General features: G+C 57.6%; 1 protein-coding gene across 1 annotated transcript in view; it reads right to left on the bottom strand.

Annotated features, from left to right (window-relative positions):
* Positions 1-11,824, bottom strand: part of GRAMD4 (GRAM domain containing 4) — a gene marked incomplete at both ends in the record, with an annotated part of 80,149 nt that extends 68,325 nt beyond the window's left edge. The window contains one exon of the mRNA XM_080705894.1: positions 11,796-11,824. Coding sequence (XP_080562020.1) covers positions 11,796-11,824 — 29 coding nt within the window. The remainder of the gene's footprint in view (positions 1-11,795) is intronic.
* Positions 11,825-23,559: the final 11,735 nt, after the last annotated feature.

The raw sequence follows: 23,559 nt of genomic DNA on the forward strand, positions 1-23,559 counted from the left end.
TTTTGGGGCATAAGACAAAAGGTAGAGGCCTGTGTTTGCAGACAGGACTGCTCCCCGCTCCTGCCCCAAATCAGGCTGCAGAGATGGCAGAAGCAGAGTGGAGATAAGGGGTAGCATTATCTCCAGATGAAAGGACCTGCCGGACTTGGTCGGTATAAAACACTTAGTAAACTGGAGTTCTAGGGCATTTTCATTCGAATTGCCCCCGCGCACAGGGCTGTAACTATCTCTGTATTTCTACCTTTTTAATAAACTTTAAATCTTCAGCAGCTGTCCAAGCGATGAATACTTATTCTTAGCTTAGGACAAGAATCCACGGTTTTCCTGTTTGTCTGTTTGTGTGGTAGTGGTGGGGGAATTACTTCTCCCATGCACACACTGAAACGGGGCTTCTTGAGAGAAAACCCGGTGAGTTCTTGTCTACGGTGAGAGAAAGCCCGCAGACCTCAGGAAGGGGAGTAAAAGGTTTATTGGAAGCAGCAGGGAATGGGGCAAGGGTGGCTGAACACCCCCAAAGGGGCTGGAACTCTGGGTCCAGCAGCTGCCTTCAGGACAATACATGACAGTAGCCCAAGCCGAATTGCCTTCAGGTGCAGGGTGCTTTCTTCCGGAGTCCATGCGATCTGCCTTCAGGGTCACTACCTGAGTGTCACCCGAGCCAAGTGCCCATCAGTTGCAAACTACTTTCTCCCAGAGTCCATGTGATTTGCCAGAAAAGAGGTACAGGTCACCCCTAGGGGCCTGGCCAGCCATGATGTCCAGCAAAGGCCTTCAGGTCATTACTCGAGAGTCGCCCAAGCCACATGCCCTCAGATGCACTCTGCCTTCTCTCAGGGCCAACACGACCTGTGAGAGAGAGAACAGCTCCCCAAAGGGGGAGGGGGTCCCGAGCAGGAAAGTCCCCCTTTGCCATCTGACTGGCCAAAGCCTAGCCAAAGCCTGACCGCTTGCAAGTCCGTTTATGGTTAGGGTGACTTTTGGGACTCCAAGGAGAATTTGCATAGGGCATTTGCAAGTCCTTCGAAGGGTCTCCTTTCACTCAGTAGGAGTGTCCACTTGCTCTGTGCTGGCTCCTGGGTTTGTTGATTAGTAAACAGATGGCTTTGTGAAGCTCTGGCCTTATCTCTGAGCCTTTGGAGTTTCAGGCATTTGTCACCCCTCAGGAAACTCAGGAAATTAACTTTTTTCTACCAAGGCCTTTTCCCTATCTGCCTATTTCCTTTCTATCTCTTCAACACCATGCACATTTCACCTGCAACAAGTTTCACCAGCACCAAGGAACCTAATGAGACGACGGGGTCTCCCCATCTACACACCATGCACCAGGTGCTGGCAGGTGTCCTGGGGAGGGTCCCAGTTGAGGATCCCAAGGCAAGCCTGACGGCCTCACTAAGTTGTTGAGTCTGGCCTGGAACCTGCGACCCTGGGATCACAGGTATGTGCCGTCACACCCGGCTAGCGCAGACCTTTTGAAATCCATCAAGCAAACCAGAGGGCCCTGCAGGGAGCTGAGCTGGGGCCTCCCAGAAGTCCACTTCCTCATCTACAACGTGCGGACCACATGGCCACTTCCGTTGTACTGACGAGATGGCAGCCAGCCCCATACGTGCCTTGGCGCCCTAGCAGGTGCTCAGGTAACAGGACCACCCACTGACCCCTCCTGGCCCAGCCTCAGCAGCCCTCTGTCCCCAACCAGCCCAGCCCCCTACCACAGAGACCCTGACAGACATCCAGGGCTCTCCAAGGGCCCCTCCCCGGGGCAAAGCAGGGTCCTGCTACCCTGCAGCCCCCGAGAGCCACCTCTGAACAGCACTGACTGCACAAAGCTGCAGGCCCGGCCTCTGCTCAGCACGACAGCTCGACAGGGTGGGCACTGTACACGGGACATCCCCTGGGACCACTGTCACCAGCCCAGGCCCCACAGGACAACACGACCTGGGACTGACCGGCTTTGGCTGCGGCCTGGACAGGGCCTCGCTGGACTCTGCCCTCCCAATTCAGCACTCATGACCTTTCCCCATGCCTGTCAGCGCCAAGGCCTGGCCCAAGTCACAAGAGCCCAGGCTCCGGGGTGGGAGAAGGGGCACCCCCCCCCAAGATGTCCAACTCTGGAGCTGCAGCAGCTGGCTGAGTGGCTACAGATCAGCGCCGGGCCTCTTAAAAGCTTGGAGAGTGGTTGGCCAGAGGCCAGTTCCCTTTTTCTTGCCTCTATAACAGCCTGGCTCATCCCACCCCACCCACAGACATCAATGAGAAGAGGGTGCCCCCCCCCCCCGCCCCTAGGTGCATGCTAGCCCAGAGGAAGCCTGGGGCCCCGCGTTCGCCCTCGGGGCGCTGCCTGCAAGCCTGCCCAGCCCTAAGACATCAAACCCATGGGCAGTAGCCAGCTGGGGACCCAGGACCTGAGCCCTGTCGGCCTCACCCACGCAGTGCAGGTGTGATGCTGGGTGCTCACAGGACTCCCTGCCCTGGCCCCCATCCCCGGCACCCAAACTGGCCGCAGGTGGGGGCCATCAGGGCTGATCCCCAGGCCCGGCCTACCTGGCACTCACAGTCCTAGTGTGCAGCTTGGAAAAGGATGCTCGGACGGCTGGACCGCTAGACGGTGCCCCAGGCCGGCCCCTCCTGACCCGGGCTTCTGTCTAGCGCCACCCACTCCCATCGCGCCCAATCCCATGGGGAGAGGGAGGCTCTGGCAGGCTGGGCGTGGCCCCCAGACAGTCCCAGAGCCCCGTCTCTGGGTGTCGTCCTCTCTGGGCTCCACCCCAGCGACCAGGGACTGTGGCTCAGGCCTGACTCAGGGCTTACTTCCTCTCCACAAAACCCTCCGGGGCAGGCAGAGAAGGCCCACGCGTGGCCCGCCTCGCGGTCCGCCTCGGGCAGGCTGGCCCAGGACCAGTAACGCAGTCCACTCTCTGGGCGGCTCCCTCCACCCTGGCCCCACCCCCTCTCTCTTCTCTGCCACCCCCGCAGAGGCATGAGGCTCACACCATCTGAACTTTCCGATCAATGGTCTTCTCTACAGTGATTCACAATCTCCCTCCCCCCTGCATTCTTCTGCAGTGGCTTTGAACGAAATGTCATCTTTCTTCCTGATCCAGAAGCTAGTAAGCTTGCCCACTGCATGCTCCTCCGGGCCAGGACAGAGTCCTGTGGCAAGCCACTAGGGACCCTCACTATACCTACCTACCTCATCCCTGGAAGCCCAGAGAGGAGCCACATGTGCCTTCCCTGCTCTCCTCTGTGGACCCCTGAGCACCCCGCTCAATCCTTGGAGCCAGGGCGGGACAGCAGGCACATCCAGAGGCCCCGGGCCAACAGGCAAGTCCTACGCTGGGCCGTTGGGCCCCAGCCCCGCACCCACACAAACCTCAGGGCTGCACTTGTGGAACAGAAGCCTTGTGAAATGATTCACACACCCCTCGTCACCCTCTGCTGCTGGGGGGGCAGCTCCGCGGGGCAGGGGGGTGCGGGCTGTGCGGGGCTCCTGCGGCCAGCTCTTCCATGATACTGAAGGTTTGTGTGAATTTTGTTGTTGTTGTTTTTGTTTTTGCAGCACTCGGGTGGAACCCAGGGCCATTCCACCTCTGAGCTACACCCCCAGCCTGCAGCCCTGATTTTTTCTTCTTTTCTTTTTTTTTTTTTTGGTACTGGAGATGGAACCCTTCTGCCTCCAGGATACACTCCCAGACCTATTTTTATATTTTATTTGGAAACAGGGTCTCTTAAACCAGCGAGGCTGGCTTCGAACCTGCGCAATCCTCCTGTCTCCACCTCCCAAGTGCAGGGATTACAAGCATGCGCCACCATGCCTGGCTGGCTATTATTTTTGAAACAGGGTCTCGCTGAGTTGCAGAGGGCCTCCCTAAGTAGCTGAGGCTGTCCACGAGCTGTGCTCCTCCAATGTCCGCCCCCAGAATGCTGGGCTTCCAAGCGTGCGCCACCATGCCTGGCTGGATTTTGTTCTAGTGTGTTTGTTGTTGTGGTGCTGGGGATGGAACCCAGGGGCATTCTACCGCTAAGCTACACCGGATTGCTCTTTCATTTTTAATCTTGAAATAGAGTCGCACGGGACCTGAGTCTTCGAAGGGGGCGCCTGTGCCTCCCTGCCAGCCTCAGTCCCTCCCTCCGGCCCCCAGAAGCCCTTCCTGCCCTCACCAGGTCGGGGCCTCCCATACCGTAGCCTGGCCTCTCCCTACCTTCCCCCTGGCCTGGTCTCCAGTCCACCATGGGCTCCCTGGGGCAGCACAGACACTGAGCACTGTGCAGTCCAGGCACGGAGCAGGTCCCCAAAAACCCTGACAAGACAGAGGGGTCAGGGCCACGGAACGCACAGCAGGTGTGGCCCCGAGTGTCCAGGAGCCCTCTCCTCCACGGCAGAAGTTGACCCAGCAACGGGAAACAGGTAGGCTCCCAAGCCCCAAACACCCACCGCCTGCGAAACTCGCCCTCCCACGCCTGCCTGTACCTCCCGCAGTGCCTGCCCACCGGGCTGGCCCCAGACACCAGCAAACGGGTGTCCAGGCACTGGCGCGGCCTGTGGCGAGCTCTGCGGCCCAACCCCGCTTCCTCTCCACAAGCAGCAGCACGGAGGAGAAGGGCCATCTGGCGCCCTCCCAGCCCGCTCAGGTGACTGCTCCTTTCTTCCAAAACATCCACCAGCAGCCAACCACACCGACCTGGCCCTGCTCTCGGAGCTCACGGCTCCACCAGGGACTCAGGCCCCCAGGCCCCCACCTCCCCAGCTCCACCTCTGGTGGCACAATTCCTGGCAGAAGGACCTCTGCTCCAAGCCCCCTCTGCACCCCTTCCCCAGCAGCAGCCCAGCTGCCTAGGACCACACAGGCCCGGGAGGGAGATGGCGTGACCACCAGGGCTTTTCCCACACAACCTCCAAAAACATCCTGGGCGTGCGCGCCCTTCCCGGGAAGGCAGGTAGGTGTGCATCGGCACTCTGAGAAGCCTTTCAAAGGCTGTCCCTTGCAGAGATGGCAAGTTCAGAGGCAGAGAGGAGACAGACCCCGCCGGGATCAGAGAGAGGCTCTGAGCCCCGAAGCGTCCCGAGGGGAGGCGTTCAAAGTCAGCCGGCGTTTCAAAGGGTCTATGCCCATCCAAGCCAGGCTGGCTGAGCACAGCAGGGAAGTCTCTGCTACAGCCTCCTGGTCCCGCTCCCTCCCGTCACGGAGAGCCGCAGCCCCTCCCGTCTGTCTTCACAGGTGCCTGGAGCCTGGGGCAGAAGACAAGGGGACCACGCATGCCCACTGCAGCCCAGTCGCCACGGCAGCTTCCCCAGGGTACACCGTAACAATTATGACCCACCGCGGGATGACGGCAGCAGTGAACAAGTAGCAAACGGGCGGCTATGGGACGAAAATGTGTTGGCCAGCAAGGGAGGGGACAAGAAGGATCCGTGTGCTGACCGGACAGGAGCTGGTCACCCTGGGAACTCAGGTGTCCTGTACCGCAGGTGCGGAGGGTCGCACGTAGAAGCAGTCGTAGTCACGTACAAGTGTGCACGTGCACGGGTCAGTGTTCACAGACGCGTTTCCCTGCACTACCAGCAAGGAGCAGACCCCTAACCCAGACCCGGGCTTCTGGTAGGAGTCTCCAGTAAAGGGAGCCTGGGCTGCAGGAGAAGGGGCCGAACCTCGGACAGGAGCCGGGGGCGTCTTGAAGGGCAGAGCTGGGGCGGCCACGGGGAGGGCATAAGCGACCGGCGGCCAGGGACGAAGAATCGCGCAGCAAAATAAATAAGGTGGCATCGTACTGTAACCCACCGGATAAACTGTCCCTGTACTGATCCTGATGTCAGTCGACGGCTGAAGACTGAAACGGGAGAGAAGAAACAAATCCCACCTACGGTAGCGGGTCAGCCCTGGAGGAGACAGCACTCTTCACCCCTAACTGAGGCCGCTTACGGTGACCAAAGGAGACAGTCACGCTGCTTACAGTAACACCCGGGCCGGGGCACCGGGGGCCGCGGGGTCACAGGGACGGCGGGCGCCATCGAGAGTGGGATGGGAGGCGCCGTCTCCTCCTGTGGTCTCCCCAGCCCTGTCACCTTAGACTAACCCTGAGAAAACCTCCAGATCACAATCGAGGTATTCCAACTGATCGAACAGACGAGTTCCAGGGTGGGGGTCCTCTGAGACACCCCATGCTCCCCTGACTTTTGAGGCTCATCAAAGGTAAGGTAAGACCGCCAGGGGCAGCAGTGCACGCTGTCCCCCAGCGACCTGGGAGGCTGAGGTAGGAGATCACAGTTTCAAGGCCAGCCTGGGCAATTTAGGGAGACCTTGGCTCGAATTTTAAAATAAAAAAATAAAAAGGGCCAAGAGTGTAGCTCAATGGCAGAGCATCCCTGGGTTCCATCCCTAGTACTGCAAAAAAAAAAAATTTTTTTTTAATTTAAAAAAGTAAAGTCTGAGACCTGTCACAGCCAAGAGAAAGCTAAGGAGATGTGACAACTAAATGCTGTATGTGAGCCGGGCGTGGTGGTGCACGCTTGTCATCCCAGCATCTGGGAGGCTGAGATGGGAGGATCACAGGTTCGCAGCCAGCCTCAGCTACTTAGTGAGACCCTTTGCAACTCAGTGAGATCCTGTTTCCAAATAAAGAATAAAAATAGGGCTGGGGGTGTAATTCAAAGGTAGAATGCCCCTGGGTTCCACCCCCAGTACCGCAAAAAATAAATAAATAAATAAATAAAAATAATAATAATAAAATAAATGTTCTATGGGGCCTGGACAGAAAAGGTACTTTCGGTAAACTTCAGAAGTCTGAATAAACTATGGGCTTTGTTAATAATAACGGATCAATACTGGCTCAGGAGTTGTAACAAACAAGCCACACTCATGTAAAACGTCAATACAACAAACTGTGAGTGTAGGGGTCAGGGCGCTATGGAAACTGTGTTTCTCCGCAATTCTTCCATAAATCTAATATGGTTCTTAACAATGCAGTCCAGTCTAAACAAACCCCAGATGCACCAGTGCAGGGCCGTGGGCTTCAGGCTCACACCCCCAGAGCAGCCCCGGAGGCCCCAGCAGCCTGCTCGGGGGCGGGCCTTGAGGTCCCAAGGCCGCAGAGGGCCAGCAGACCAGGGACAGGTGATGTGTGGGAGGGCTGGCCAAGGGGCAGCCCCTGCTCTGAGCCCCTTCCTGTCCCCGGCAAGTCCAGGCAGGCCCCGCCCCCATCTGGTCACCAACAGGGAGATGAACCCCAACTGGGGCCAAGGGGCTGCAGCCGTGGGGCAGCTGGGTGGGCTTCCCAGAGGAGCCAAGTTGGACATGTGCAACTGTGCCGGGCACAAGGTAAACACAGACGCTCTGAGGCTTGAGGCTCTCAGACCTGGGGCAGGCAGGTGCCAGAGAGTGTGGTCCAGGGCCTCAGAGCACAGGAGGAGCCGCATTCGCAGAATTCTAGAACCAGGTGTGGTGGTGCACGCCTCTAATCTTGGGAGGCAGAAATAAGAGGATCATGGGTTCAAGGCTGCTGGCCTTGCAATGTAGCAAAACCCTATTTCAAAACAAACAATAAAAATAAGGCTAAGGGTGTACTTGGAGGAAGAATGCCCCTGGGTTCCAGCCCCAGTACCACAAGAAAGAAAGAGGAGAAGGAAGAGGGGGGGGGGGATGACTCTCGTTACAACTGCAGTGTCCGCCCTAAGCAGGGAAAACAAACCCAAAGGCCACACACAGCGTGACTCCACTTATGTGAACCGTCCAGGTCAGGCAACTTTGCAGATGGCCACTGGGCTGCGGCTGGGGGCCAGGTAAGCGGCAGCGGGGAACCCCAGCTAAAGGTCTCTTTTGGGGGTGACGGCAATTGGTCTAGCGTCAGACAGTGGCAATACCACCCACAGCTGTGAGTTCAAACTCAGGTCTGCCCACACCAAGCTGAGCCGCAGGGGCACCTCGCCTGTGAGGAGGAGGGCCCCTCGGCTCACCCCCAGCTATTGTGAAGAGCAATCAGAGAAAGTGCTAGAAGGCCAGAGGCCTGGGTGAGGGGCGCTGCCACATCTTGCCTGACCGCAAAGAGAGCTGTCGCGTTGTGCCTTTCTTGATTTATGTAGCTCTGCTATGGCACTGACTGGCACTTGGGCGGGCTGCCCCTCCTGCCTGTGCCTTGGTTTCCCTATCTGGAAACTAGGGGAGTTGCAAGGACTTGGCAAGGCAATGCATGTAAAGCACTCTGCCCAGCGCCTGGTGCGTAGACAGAGGAATTTCTATTCCTATTATTAATTTCTTTGATAGGCCAATATTTCCTGTCTTCCTGTGTAACCACAGGGGACTCTAATCACAGGGCTTAAGTATAATCACAACTCTGGTTGTAACTCAAATGCCAAATAATCTTAACAATGGCCTGTAGGTGGCAAGCATCAGAGGTGAGTTACAGCCGAAAGGCTCTACCCAGGCCTTCTGTCCAAGCCACACACAGACACCCAGGGAAAAGAGCAGTGTTGTCCAATTAGGGAAACCCTCGTCCTCTTCCTCCAGGTCTACCTACAAGACGTCAGAGCAGGTACACCTGTAAGCCTAGTCCTTGGGAGGCTGAGACGAGAAGATCAAAGGCCAGCCTCTGCAATTTACTGAGACCCTCAGCAACTCAGTGAGACCCTGTTTCAAAATAAAGAATAAGAAATAGGGCAGGGGGTGTAGCTCGGAGGTCGAATCTCCTGGGTTCCATCTCCAGACCCGCAAAAAATAAAAATAAAAAATAAAAAAAATCCAAAGAGCACAGTGTAGCCCAGAGGTAGGCATCTGAGTGTAGCTGAGAAGTAGCCCGTTCCTAGTCTGAATCCTCAGTACTACATTAAAAACAAGAGGTAAGGTACCCTGCCTTTCAGCACTCAAGGAAACTGATTACATCTCTCCACCAGCCGGGCTCCAGCAGGCGAAGGCTGCTGCCCTGGGTCCACTCACCTGGGCTGGGTTGTGTCCTGAACCCTGCACTCACTAAAGGGTGGTCACCGGCAGGATGCCAGGCTTTCTCCCATGCTGGCCGGCAGGCACTTGGCCATGGAAAACTTGACTTTCACCCTCTCTGCAAGCAGTGTCTTTAAGGTTCTTCCCAGAACAAAGACTTAGCAAGGGTGCCACTGGTCCGCCAGCAAAAAGCCAAGGCAGACACAGCTCTGAACCACTGTGGTGCCGACGCGCCCCCAGCCCCGCTCAGGGCGCCCAGACCAATGGCTTGTGCAGCCCGGTGTGAGCCGCCAAATTGAGATGCCGGTCCCTGGGCCAGAGAAAGAGAAGCGCCCGCATCCTGCCTGCCATCACTTCGTACGGCCCACGGCTTATCTCCCGCCATTCATTATTAATTTCCTTCAGCACACAGACACTCAGCCCCACCTCCTGATGCTGTCAGCAGCTGCCGCCGGGCAGCGACACGCACAGAAACGGTTCCCTAGACGGCTAGCAGGACTGGCCACGGCCTTGTGAAGGAGACAGCACCCCGTCGCCCGTGTCTCCCTCCCACTAACAGGTGCTCCCGCCATGTCCACTAGAAAGGAACCCCGCATCCCAGCACAGAGATGCCAAACACCAGAGACAAGAGGCCTGAGGACCCCGTGCGGAAAAACCGTCCAGCTCCCCAAGAGAGGGCAGCCCCCAGAAAGGAGACTCTGGAGAGCCACGCCGCTCCAGGATGGGCACCCCATTCCTGTACCAAGCTCAGAAGGCCTGGCTCCGGTAGGAAACACCCAAACCACAGGGTGCAGGAGCTGGAAGGGGCCTCCTACTGTCCCCGGGAGGGGACAGGCACCCAGACAGCCAGGACCACTGACGCGGGGGCTTCAAGCCCTTGGGCCTGTGGGTCACCGGGCAGATGTGGCCAGGTCAGGGCTGGTGTTTCAGGAGCATCTTTCCCCTGCTGGGCGGCTGCTCCCACAGGGCCTCGCTGGCAACACTGTCTCGCTGACTCTAGAAACACTGTCTCTACCCTTCCGCAGACACTATGCTACTCCCTGGTCCAGCCAAAGTGGGAGTTCAGGGGCTGTCACCTCTCCCCCACTAGATGTTGAAGGTGAGGACCAGCGATAGAGGCCTCCGGAGGCCACGGGAGCTGGCGCCAGTGCTGGCAACGGAGCTGTCTCCTGGCGCCCATGCCAGGCTCTACAGATAAAGAGAGGCACTGAGGGGGGTGGAGAGAGGCCACTGAGTCCTCCTGGGGGGACCCTGACCCGCCTCGTAGGAGGCGCAGGATCCACAGGCGCCCAGCCTGTGGGGAAACGGCTCCGACTCTGAGACTCCTGTTTCCAGGAAAAGTCTCTTTAGCATGCGAGCAGAAGACATCAGAGGGGCAGGCAGGGACGGCCACACTCCCCATGTCAGCGGGGGTGCAGGAGGAAAGGCAGGCAAAGCAGGGCATGGAGGCCCACAACTGAGACCCTCGGCACATGACTCCAGTCACAGGCACAGACCTGAACCCTTCAGAAGCCCAGCACTGTCCAGGCTTGGGGTGCGGGTGATCGAGGTCTCTTCCCTGGGGTCACAGAGCGCCCCAGGAGGTCAACAGGAGGTCTCCAGAGGGGACTTCAGAAGGAGGAAGGAGCAGGCTCAGGGCCCTTGGTGGGTCCCGACTCTGAGATGAGGTTTCAGCCCAGCAAGGGGCACGGACCACAACTAGCACACACTCACGGGGCCACACTGCATGTCCCCAAATGGCCCAGGACACAGAAGATTCTCCACTGAGTTCCGCAGGCCGGTCACCCCACCTGGGGCAAAGGACACTACCGGCCTTCCCAGCCCGGCCCAAGCCAGGGAGTGACCATGCCCGGCCACACGTCGTGGCAAAGTCCCTCTTCATCCTCTTATCTGCCCCTCCCCGTCGACAGGGAGGAAATCAAGTCAGGGAGGCTCAAACGCCCAAGGTCACAGTCCAGTGCACGGGGGAGGCTCGTCTCCAACTGCCCCCGCTTCTGACCCAATGAGCCGGACTCTGACCCACCCGCCAGGCCCAGGCCTAGGAGAGCCCCAGCACTGGGACTCAGGAGCCCCGCTTTGGTACCGGGAAGAGGCTCAGAACTGTGAATTTCCTCCCCAAGCTGCACAGGAAGGCAAGAAAGGAAACCCATCCTTAACAAGGAAGTCTCCCCAAAACTGGATCTCCCCTACCTCTGCAAAATGTAGGCTGGGCTGGCCTCCCCAGGGCCATGCTGAGGCCCCGGGCCAGCCTCCGACTGTCAGTCCTCTGGCGGGCAGGAACGCCGGTCCGGCTCTGCCCAGGTGGGGACCTCAGGCTTCAGGCTGCCCACTGAACCCCACCTTCTGGCTGGTCTGCCACAGGGGCCTAGGCCACAGCTGGGGTGCCAAGTGGCCCCAGCAGAGGCCCATGACCCAGTGCCCAAACAAAGGAAAAGGAGACAGGGCGGGAAGGGGTGCAGGGAGGGTGGACGTGCCCACAACTTCTGGCAGGGTCATTCCTGGTGTCACATGGGCCTCGGGAACCTTCCTCCAGGCCTGTCCCCCTGAGCGGGTCAGGAGGGTGACATTCGCCCCCTGAGCCCCTTCCTACGCTGCCCCGTGTCCCAGCCTCGGTCACCCCCAGCCCGGTGACCCCTCCCATGCTCGGCCCCGCGCCCCGAGGGGCGTCCTCGCGGCCAGGCCCCCGGCCGGCCAACGCCGGTGCCCGGGGCGCGCGGGGAGGGGGGCGGGCGCGCGCCCGATCCCGGTCGGGGCCGCGCGCCGGGGGCGTGCGCGCCGGGCGCGCGCGGGGCCCGGCGGAGGGTCGCGGCCGCGGCCAGGGGCGCGGAGCCGCGGCGTGTCGAGGTCGCGGGGGCCCGCGCCGCTTACCCTGCGCGGACGTCGGGGCCAGCTCGCATCCACGCGCCGCGGCGCCCCGTGTGCACCTGCCGCCCGCCCGGGAGCCGGGAGGAGGCGGCCCCGCGGTCCGGGCACGAGCGCGCAGGCGGCGGCGCGGGTCGCGCGCGCTCCCGGCCGTGCGCAGCCGCCGCCCCGCCCCGCCCCGCCCCGCGGGGGCGCGCCCGCCGGTCACGCGGCGCCGCCTTTGTTTGGGTGGCCCACGTGGGTGCCCGCCGCCCGCACCCACGCGCACGCGCGGCGCGGACACGGCCCGAGCGCGCACGCCGCGGTCACCGGCCTGGGGTGCGGACGCGGCGACGGCCCCTGCCCCCTCCCCCGGGACAGGACCCGGAGGCCTGCGGGCACTGACCCCCGGTGGCCGGGCCGTACCTCTCCAAGCCACCGGCCCTCGGAGCTGGGCCCTCCAGAAGGACCTTGCCCCTGCACCTTGGCGTCCGGGCCCTCCAGCTTCCGGGGGCTCCTGGGCCAGCGAGGGGACCCCCAGCCCGCGCCCAGGTTCTGGGCCCCGCTGTGAACTTCCTCTCCAGGTCTGACCCCGAGGAGCGCTGCTGGGTTTGGAGTGGCGGGCACCGGGGACTGAAGGCTAGCTGTTGCCTGCCTCCTGGGCCTTCTGCCTGCCCAGCCCTTCCTGTCTGCCCTGGGCTTCTCCAGCCCGGGCGGGGTGCTGACCACTGACGGCGGGAGTCCTGCGGTCACCTCTGACCGGATGGATCCAGAACTGGACACCCCCACAAACACACACACCTGCTCTGTCAAGCCCCCCCCCCAGCCCCGGCACCCTAATAGCTCCCTGGGGTCCTGCAGTGTCTCCGCCCTTTCCGCCACCTTTGGGCCTGGGTCAGGGTCCCGCAGGAGCGTGCGCCTCTCAATCTCCGTTTTCTGTCTGCAGGACAGGAGCAAGGTGTGCTCGCGCCCAGCATGGGTCTGCGCCGTGGCCCCCGGTGTGGCCGCGGGCGGGGCGGTGGGAGCTGCTTGCGGGCTGTCTTGGGGCGGAGGGCTCCAGCCCTGGCCCGAATCGCGGCTGAGTCACCACTGGCCTGGCGTCCCTGCCCAGCACCAGGCCTTGCTGCCCCACCTCGGGCTCCTCCTAACTGCCCTTTCCTGCCTTATCTTCATCCTCCAGGGAAACAGGACAGTGTTTTTCCCAAACACAAGCTCGGCTTTCCTGTCTCCAGGTCATCGCTCTGCCATATCCTCCCAGGGGTACCTCCCCTCTTCTCACTACCCAGCCTGCCCGCCCCATGAAGCCCCCCATGTTGGCCGGCCTGGCCAGAAACGTCTCCCGTGCAGCCAGAGATCCCAGGGGTCCCCATGTGCACCCCGCCTTCTCCCCATGTGCACCCGCCTCCTCGTGCCCCAACACCAGGCCTACAGTTTTGTTTTTTGCGGTACTGAGGATGGAACCCAGGGACATTGTATCTCTGAGCTACACCCCCCAGCCCTATTTTTTACTCTTTATTTTTAAACAGTGTCACTAAGTTGCCGAGGGCCTCACTAAGTAGTTGAAGCTGGCCCCAAACCTGCAATCCTCCTCTCTCTGCCTCCCAAGCACTGGGATTGCAAGCGTGCACCACCACGCCCGGCTCTATTATTATTTTGGTACAGGAGACCGAACTCAGGGACAGTCTACCTCTGAATTTCATCCCCAGCCCTCTTTGTTTTTTTATTTTGAACAGTTGTTCAGGCTGTTAAAGTTTCTGAGGCTGGCTTTCAATCTCCAGTCTACACTCCCAGCCTTTTTATATTTTGAAAGTTACTGAGGCTGGCTTCTCTGCAATCCTCCTGTCTCTGTCTCCCAAGTAATGGGATTACAGGTGTGCACCTCCATACCCACCTCTCTCTCTCTCTCTTTTTTTTTTTTTAATGTGGTGCTGGGGATCAAACCCATGAAGCAGTCTACCTCCAAGCCACACCTCCAGCCCTATTTTTTATTTTATTTTGAAACAGGGTCTCTCTAGGTTGATGGCATTCTCACTACTTGCTGAGGCTGTCCTCAAACCTGTGATCCTCCTGTCTCAGCCTTCCAAGTACTGGGATTACAGGTGTGCACCACCACGCCCAGCCCCAGCTCCAGTTTATTTATTTTGAGAGTCTCACTAAATTGCCTAAACTGGCCTTGAACTTGCCATCTTCCTGCCTGAGCCTCCTGAGTTGCTGGGATTACAGGCATGTGCCACTGGGCTCAGCTAAATCTCTGTTCCTTTTTAATTTTATTTTTATTATGTTATTTATTTTTTGCAGTACTTGAAATTGAACCTAGGTGTACTCTACCCCTGAGCTATATTCCCAGCCCTTTTTTTTTTTTTTTTGGTGGTGGTATTGGGGTTGAACCCAGGGGCTTCCTACCTCCGGGCTATACTCCCAGACCTATTTTATATTTTATTTGGAAACAGGGTCTCACTGAGTTGCTGAGAGCCAGCTGAGGCTGGCTTTGAACCTGTGCGATCCTGTCTCAGCCTCCCAAGCGTGGGGATTACAAGCATGCGCCGCACGCCCGGCCTCCTAGTCCTTTATTGATTTTATTTTAAGGCAGAATCTCACTAAGTTGCCAAAGCTGGCCTCAAACTTTCAATCCTCCTGCCTCAGCCTTCCTAGCCGTGGGATTAGGCATGCACCACCACACTCATCTTAAATTTCCCTTCTTTATAAACGACTGAGCCTTGGGCATTCTGTTACAGCAACATAGAATGGACTTAGACATTCCCCCAGCACCTCAGGACCCTGGCTCTGTGTAACTATCAGGGCCCATGTGTGTACCTACTACAGAAACCCAGGGCAACCTGTTTGCTCGGGGAGCTGAGTTATCAGGCCAGGCCACTGAAATATCCCTGCCTCCCCACATCACCCCGGGAGACAGACGCTCCGCCCTCAGCTCCCCATCTTAGGGAGAGAACCCCCTGGCCGCAGCCCTAACGCAGATATGGAAGCTTCTCCTTGGCCCTGCATGGCCCCGTGCCTAGCCTGAGCTGCCACAGCAGCCGGCCAGGGCCGGAGGCACCGTCACAGTCACCACGGCCGCAGTACCAGTGGACCACCTGGGCTTTCCACCCCAGCACAACACAGCGGGCGTCCCGGAATGCTCTCTGCATATGCCTGGGATGAAGAGGGAGCAGGACGCCTGGGCCACCCTCGAACATCCCGTGGGTGTCCACTCTATGGCGATGGGGAGCGGGGTGCAAAATTGGTGGAACTCCGTGTTACAAGCATCTACCACCCTCACCGCCATCCCGTGACCTCACTCACACTGCACCCCCCAAATCCACCCGCTGGAGCCCCAACCCCAGGACCTCAGAACTGGTGACTATAGTTGCTGGGCATTGGTGGCACACACTTGTAATCCCAGTACTTGGGAGGCTGAAACAAGCTTGCAGGTTGGAGACCAGCCTTGGCAAATTAGTGAGACCCTCAGTGGCCTAGCAAGACCCTGTTTCAAAATAAAAAGGGCCAGGCATGTAGCTCAGAGGTAGAACACCCCTGTGTTCAATCCACAGTAAAGAATGTGGCTATATTTGAGTCAGGGTCTTTACTCAGCTAATTTAAATGAGGTCATATGGTTGGGCCCTGATCTAATAGGACTGGTGTCCTTGTAAGAAAGGGAGACTAGAAAGCCGAGTGTGGTGGTGCACGCTTGTAATCCCAGCCTTTGGGATACTGAGACCAGAGGATTGTGGTTCGCAGACAGCCTCAGCTACTTAGTGAGGCCCTTGCAACACAGTGAGACCCTGTTTCAAAAATAAAAAGACTAAAAAAATGGGGGGAGGAGGGCTGGAGGGTATAGCTCAGAGGTACAATGTCTCTGGGTTCCATCCCCAGTACTGCAAAAAAAGAAAGAAAGAAAAGGAAGAAAGAAAGAAAGAAGAAAGAAAAGAAAGGGAAAGCCACAGAGGACCAGTTGCCCGAGGAAGGGGGCGGCCAGCTACACTCAGAGCAGAGAGCTCAGAGGCGCTGCTGCGCCCACACCTTCATCTGCCTTCTGGACTCCATAGCGGGTAGAGCTAAGTCTCTGTGTTTGCGCCCGAGCACGCGGAGGCCAGGACCCGGAGCGCTGTGACACCAAGGGCCACACGGCTCGCGACCGGCGAGGCCTCCCCGGCTGAGCTGCACTGGGTGGGCACTGCCAAGTGTGGGCAGCTGGCGGCTGGAGCCTGCTCACACCCCAGCCAGCGGGGCCCTCAGGTCCCTGGGGCCTGCCTCAGAGCTCCAAGGGGGGCTGGGGGCAAGACACGACCCCAGAGGAACCCTGAGAGACAAATGAAATAGAGGGTGTTGGTGGCCAAATGCTAGCAAGTAGAAATAACTCAGAGATGCCGGGCGTGGTGGCGCACGCCTGTAATCCCCGTGCTTGGGAGACGGAGACAGGAGGATAATGCAGGTTCGAAGCCAGCCTCTCTGGCTTAAGAGACCCTGTTTCTAAATTAAATATATATATATATATATATATATATATATATAGGTCTGGGAGTGTAGCCCGGAGGTAGAAGGGTTTCCAGGAACCCCAGTACCAGCAAATAAATAAATAAATAAGTCAGTGAGCAGCACGGGCACGCAAGGGTCAGGCTGACCTGGGTTCAAGTCCCAGCTCCTCCTTCCTCCCCCCCCCCACTTGGTACTGGGGCTTGAACCCAGGCTTGAGGAGGCTGGCTGCACACCTGCTATTCCTCCTGCTCGGGAGACCCGCATGCGGCACCCCGCCCCACCAAGCTCATTCCTCAGGCCCCACCTGGCACTCACAGGTGCCCCAGGAAGGTTTGTTAACTGACCTCAGCACACTGTGTTGGAGCTGTCTCTCCATACGCACTAAGCCCCATGGGCACAGAGGGTTCAGGCAGCTGCCCAGGTCACCCAGGAGAGGCGGGCAGGACTCCAGGCTCTGGCCAGCCAGCCCTGGATTCCGGGCCTTTCCTACGTCACCTTGTCCCAGGAGAGGGCAGCACCTGGCACCAATCAGCCCAGGGAAACGATGGTGGTTTCTATTTTCAACCTGATTAGGGGAGAAGAGGAAGGGCTGGTGCTAGAGACGGTGCCTAGGGCAGGCAGGCTGGAGGTGAGGCCCCTCTGAGCTCTGCTGAGATAGCTGACCCAGCCCTGGCTGGAAGCAGGCAGGGCACAGAGCTGGCCTCGCCCTCGCTCATCAGTGCCAGGCAGCCCTGGCACCCTGTCCCTGCCCAGGCTCAGGAGGAAGGAGGCACTCCCTTAATCCTCTGAGCTGGGACCTGCTCCCTGGGAAGCCGGTGTGCAGGAAGCCCAAGGCACACAGAGAAGGGTGAGCCCAGGCTCTGCGAGGTGACGGGTGACTCCGGGGCCCAGTCTAAGTTAAAGTAGTCCCCAGACCTCCGCACCTCTGGGTAGATAGGGTAAAGAAAGAAGGCCAAGCCGGGGGGCATGGCGGCGCACATCTGTCATCCCAGTTCTTGGGAGGCAGAGACAGGAAGATTGCAGGTGAGAAGCCAGCCTCAGAGACTTTCAAAGCATAAAAAGGCTGGGTGTGTAGACAGGAGACCCATGCCCTGGGTTCAGTACTCAGTTCCATAAATAAATAAACAGGATTGAGAGTATAGCTCAAAGGTAAATGCTCCTGAGTTCAATTCCCAGTTCTGTAAATAAATAAGTAAATACATACAGTTGGGGTGTCACTCGGTGGTAGAGCACCTGTGAGCGCAATTCCCGTCACCACAAATTAAAAAAAAAAGAAAAAGAAAAAGAAAAAGAAAATCACTCCTGTCCCTCGCTCCTGCCTGCCTTCTGCTTCTTTTTAGAACACAGCATTTCAGACAGAACTGGCCCCCCGAGATGTCCGCGCCCTGCAGCCCGGAGCCTGTGAGCATGTGACCTCACCTGGCAAGAGAGACCTGGCTGGTGTGATGAAATTAAGAGCTTTGAGCCGGGCGTGGTGGCGCACGCTTGTAATCCCCCGTGCTTGGGAGGCTGAGACAGGAGGATCGCGCAGGTTCGAAGCCAGCCTCCTCTGGCTTAAGAGACTCTGTTTCCAAATTATATATAATAGGTCTGGGAGTGTAGCCTGGAGGTAGAAGGCCCCTGGGTTCCATCCCCAATACCACCAAAAAAAAAAAAAAAAAAAAAAAAATTAAGGGCCTTGAGATAGAGACGATCTGAATTAGCCGGGGGATCCCAGCGCAATCACAAGAGGCAGGCGGGCACCAGCTGTGGTGGTAGGACCAGCCAGGTGGGCGGGAAAGAGAGTTGGAGATGCTTCTCTGCTGCGGGGCTTCAGGAGGGAGGCCTGGCCGCAGCCAGAGAGCGCAGGCGCCTCTCAAGTCCGGCAGCTCAGGAGTGTGCTCTTCCCTGGAACTTCTGAAGGAGCCGGTCCTGCTGACTCTGGCATTAGCCCGCTGAGCCCCGCCGTGGGCTCAGATCCCCAGAATCATTAAAGAATCACCTTTGCGTTCTTTCAGCCCCTGGGTCTGCAGGAACCCTCTCTGCTGGCCTTCCCTCATCCCGCACATTCTCCGTCCCTCTGGAAGCTCAGCCGGCGGCAGGGCCTCCTGACCGTGTGGTGCCAGCCCGTCCCCTCCAGACTTTTGTCCAGCCTGTGGCCCGGGCCCCAAGCGCCCTCCCGCTTCCACCGGCTCCAGGCACTGGGCTCCCCAGGGGACACCCTGCCCCGCCCAGGCCACCCCAGAAGAGCCAGCCTGGCCGCAAGCCTCTCCCGGCCAGAGTCCGTGGCCACGAGGCCTCCTTGTTTACTTTGGCCCTGACCGGAGCCTCTTTCAGTCCCTCCCCTGTGCTCACTCCCAGCAGCTACTCATCCTTTGAATTTGGGCACCGGACTCATGGCTGGACCCTAGCCCTAGCCTTGCCCTTGGGGATCTCCCCGGACCTGCGCTCCCTGCCAGCTGCTGGCCCACGGCATTCTTTTTAGTACTAGGGATTGAGTGCTCTGCCACTGGGCTACATCCCCAGGCACTGACGCCCTCCCCACTTTAGGTTTTGGTACTGGGGATTGAACCCAGGGGGTATTCTATCTCTGAGCTATGCTTCCAACCCTATTTTATTTATTTATTTATTTTATTTTATTTTTACATTATTATTATTATTATTATTATTATTATTATTATGGCAGTGGGGTTCCTGGAAACCCTTCTATCTCCGGGCTAAACTCCCAGACCAATTTTATATTTTTTATTTATTTGGAAACAGGGTCTCCTAAGCTAGCGCGGCTGACTACGAACCTGCATGATCCTCCTGTCTCCACCTCCCAAGCGCGGGGATTACAAGCGTGTGCCACCACGCCCGGGGTTTATTTTTATTTTTATTATTCATTTGTTTATTTATTTGCAGTACTGGGGGTGCAACCCAGGGACATTCGATTTCCAAGCTACACCCCAGGCCTATATTTTAGTCTTTATTTTGAAACAGGAGCTCACTGAGTTGCAAAGGACCTCGCTAAGTAGTAGCCGAGGCGAATGCAAACCGCATCCTCCTGTCTCAGACTCTCAAATGCTGGGATTGCAAGTGTGCACCACCACACCCGGCTTCATTTTCTATTTTGAGGTAAAGTCTCGCTGAGTCTGGCTTTTAATCTGCGATCCTCCTGCCTCAGCCTCCCAAGTACTGGAATTACAGACATGTGCCACCATGCCCAGCTTCACTTTTTACTTTGAGACCTGGTCCCACTAAGTTGCTGAGGATAGCCTCAAACTTTCAATCCTCCTGCTTCAGCCCCCCCCCCAGGTCGCTGGGGTGACAGGTGTGTGCCGCTTTCTCTGCCGCCCTGGCTGTTGTGAGGGCTGCCCCAGCCTCGCGCACCCTGAGGCCCTGCCCAGGGAAGGCCGGGGCCGCCCTGTCACGCCCTTCCCCTCTCGAGTCAGCAAAACTCGGCCGACTGGTGGTGGCTGAGTGTCCTGGAGACCCCGCTCAGTGCTCAGGGCCTCAGTCTCCACATCTGTAAGGTGCAGTGATGCCCTCCCCTGGCTGGGACCATGTCTTGGTCACGGTTTCTGCGAGGAGTCAGGATGCAAGACCTCCAGGAGGACCAGGGACCCTGGGCCTGTGTCTAGCTCTGCAGTCTGATAGTTCAGTGCTCTGTGCCCTCAGCATGTGGTAGGCACGACCAGAGCTGGGTGTGGTGGGCACACTTGTAATCCCAGCATTTGGGAGGCTGAGACAGGAGGATCACGGTTCTCGGCCAGCCTCAGCTGCTTAGTGAGGCCCTTGGCAACTTAGTGAGACCCTGTTTCACAATAAAGAATAAATAAGGGATGGAGGTGTAGCTCAGAGGTAGAATGCCCCTGGGTTCTATCCCCAGTACTGCAAAAGTTTAAAAAAAAAAAAAAAAAAAAAAAAAGCAGGACCAGAGAGTAGCCAGAAAAACCCAGAAACCTCGTTCACCTCTTTTCTTGACTTAAAAATTCCCTGGGGTAAGAGTCCCCCAGACCTAACAGCTGCTCTTCAGGAAAGCCTGAAACACAACTGCAGGGCATACCTGGTCCCAGGCTGCGCCAGCATCTCAGAAATATCAGTTGGCGCCAGGTGGACGTGGTGGCGCACGCCTGTAATCCCAGAGCCTGGGAGGCTGAGACAGGAGGCTCACAGGTTCAAGGACAGCCTCAGCAAGTAATGGGATTCTCATCAACTTAGGAAGACCCTGTTTCCAAATAATAAATAAAATCAGCCTGGGGGTACAGCTCAAATCGTTGCTCAAGACCAGCTTCAGCAATGTAGTGAGACCCTGTTTCGAAATAAGAAATAAAAAGGGCTGAGGATGTAGGTCAGAGGTAGAATGTCCCTGAGCGCAGTCTCTAGTACAAAAAGTAAATATATAAATGTCGAGATGGGGCCGGGCTGGCCTGTCTGGCAGAGGGGCTCAGTGTGAGATGCGGCAGGCCCTTCCCCTGTGGCCCCCAGAGGTTGCACCCCGCAGGTCCCTCCTCTGCAGGGCTTCAACAGGGCCCAGGGAGGCGGCAGAGAGCGGGCCTGGGATGGGGTTCTGCCTCTGAGCCGGATAAACGCGCCACCTCGTGGCCGCAGGTGGCAGCGCAGCGCAGGGCCTCGGCCACACCCGGGCCAGCCCCCGAGCCCACCCGTCCCTGCCCACTGGCCTTGCCCAACAGCCTGCCAGGGCGGGCACCATTTGAGGCCACCTGGGCAGGGTCTTCCTCCTTGGTCCCCTTGGGGACGGACTGCTGGCCGGGGTTCAGTCTAAGCTCTGGTCTATCAGGCCGGGCGACCTTGGCAAGTCCCTGCGCCTGAGCCTGTTTCCTCACTTTACTGAATGGTAGTCAGCTCCGTCCTTCCTGCTGCCCTTGCCCACTCTGCGGCCATGCAGAGGGGCCTCATCAGATCTGGCCCACAGAGACCTTCGAGTTCTTGACCTGCGAGGTCAGTGGGGATGGGGAGCTCGGAGGCCGGCCTGGGGTCTGGGAGCCGTCAGGCAGGGCCCCTTGAGGAGGGAGGGCAGAGGCAGGGTGGCAGCCCCAGCATCCAAGGTCCACATGCGGTGGGTGTGGTGGCTGGGTGGCTAGCGGAGGGGCTCCAGCAGACCCCGGGGTGCTCTGTGATTTGGAAAGCCCCCCACCCCTCCTGGACAAGGGTGAGGAGGAGAGGGCTCATGGGAGCCAGAGGTGTGTGTGTGGGGGGGTGTCCCCACACAAGAGCGGATGTCCAGGAGTCGCTATGACAACAAGGAGCCCTGCCTGGCCCTGGCCCTGGCCCTGCTCCCACCTGGGGCCATGGGAGCCCAGCCCAGCGTCAGGCCTCCAGAGGGCGGGTGGGGCATGGGGCCACCGAGGCAGGCCGGGGCCAGTGTTGGGGTGCTACCATTTGAATGTCCTCACAGAAGCCCTGTTGAAATTCAAGCCCGGATGTGAGGTATGAGCAGGCTCTGTGGTGTTGGCGGTGGGGCCTCTGGGATGACCTGGGTTAGGTGCGGTCCCGAGGGTGGGGCCCAGGAGAGGCCTAGAGAAAGGGGCCAGGAGTGGCGGCAGGCCCCCGTGGCCCCAGCTCCTTGGGAGGTCGGGGCAACACTAAAGGTGTGGGGCCAAGAGTAGTTAGAGGTCAGCCTGGGCCAGAGTGAGACCCTGTCCGAGGAGGAGGAGCGCCGTGGGGAACACCTGTAATTCAGTACTTAGGAGGCTAAGACAGGAGGATCACAGGTTTGAAGCTAGCCTCAGAAGCTTAGTGAGGCCCTCAGCAACTTAAAAAGACCCTGTTTCAAAATAAAAATAAAAAAATAAAAAAGACTGGGGCATAGCTCAGAGGTAGAACACCCCTGGGTTCAATCCCCAATGCCACAAAAAGAATAAAACTATGGGCCAGGATGGTGGTGCACACCTGTAACCTGGGAGGCTGAGACAAGAGGATCGGCCTAGCAAGTAGTGAGATTCTCATCAACCTAGCAAGACTCTGTTTCCAGATAAGAAATAAAATCAGACTGGGGTATAGCTTGATAGTAGAATGCCTCTGGGTTCAATCCCCAGTGCCACAGAAAGACAGAAAGAAAAAAACATGGTTGGTGACAAAGACACTGATTTTGCTATTGCGCTTTGGTTATCTAGCTGAAAGTCAGTGGCCACGCGTGGCCTGCGTCTCCTGGGGACAGCAGCACAGCCAGCGACGGCGGACACGCGCCAGAAGGAAGCCAGGGCCCGGTCCAGGGTGCGCAGGAGGACACCAGGAAAACGGTGGAACTCATGAGAAGAAGCAGGATTCAGTCCTAGAGGACCTCATTAATCAAGTGATTGGAGAAAAAGAAAATTGGGGAGTTTAAGAGCTCAGTGTAGAATTAGAAATACAAGAAGAAAATAATTCCAGAAATGGCCAGGCATGGTGGCGCACGCCTGTAATCCCAGATACTCAGGAGGCCGAAGCAGGAGGATCAAAAGTTCAAGGCCAGGCTCAACAATTTAGCAAGACTCCATCTCTAAATTAAATTAAATTTAGATTAGAGATAATTTGATGATCTCTAATTTAATTAATTAATTGAGTAGCTGGGCGTGGTGGCGTATGCTGTAATCCCAGTATTTGGGAGGCTGAGACAGGAGGATCCTGGTTCATACACAGCCTCAGCTACTTAGTGAGGCCCTTTGCAACTCTGATTCAAAATAAGGAATAAAAAATAGGGCTGGGGTTGTAGCTTGGAGGTAGAATGCCCCTGGGTTCCATCCCTACCACACCAAACTATGAAGACCACGACGACGACTACTACTACTACTAATGATAGTAATAATAGTGCTGGAATGTAGCTCAGAGGTAGAACGTACCTAGGCTCACTCCCCTGTACACACACAAAGAAGAAAATGTCAGTTTGGGGGAGGCACTGGGAATTGAACCCAGAGCATTCTATTTCAGAGCTATCACTCAGCCCTTTTTATTATTTTATTTTTTATTTTGAAACAGAGCCTCATTCGATCACTGAAACCAGCCTCAAAGCTGTGATCCTCCTATCTCAGCCTCTCAGGTATTGGGACTATAGACATGTGCCACCATGCTCAATTAATTATTTCTATTATTTATTTATTTTGCAGTATTAGTGATTGAACCCTGGGGTGCTCTGCCACTGAGCCACGCCCCCAGCCTTCCTTGTTTTTTATTTTGAGATGGAGGAGGGGAGTCTCGCTAGGTTTCCCAGGCTTGCCACTAATTTGCCAAGGCCTCAGATTTTCTATCCTCCTCCCTCTGCCTCTGAGGTTGCTGGGGCTGCAGGCGTGGACCACCATGCCCAGCTCTATCTCGTATACTTTTTCTGTCCCAGGATCCTACCCGGCGTCTGGCATGA

This window comes from Muscardinus avellanarius (genome assembly GCF_963383645.1).
Source record: "Muscardinus avellanarius genome assembly, chromosome: 11".
NCBI classification, from domain to species: domain Eukaryota; kingdom Metazoa; phylum Chordata; class Mammalia; order Rodentia; family Gliridae; genus Muscardinus; species Muscardinus avellanarius.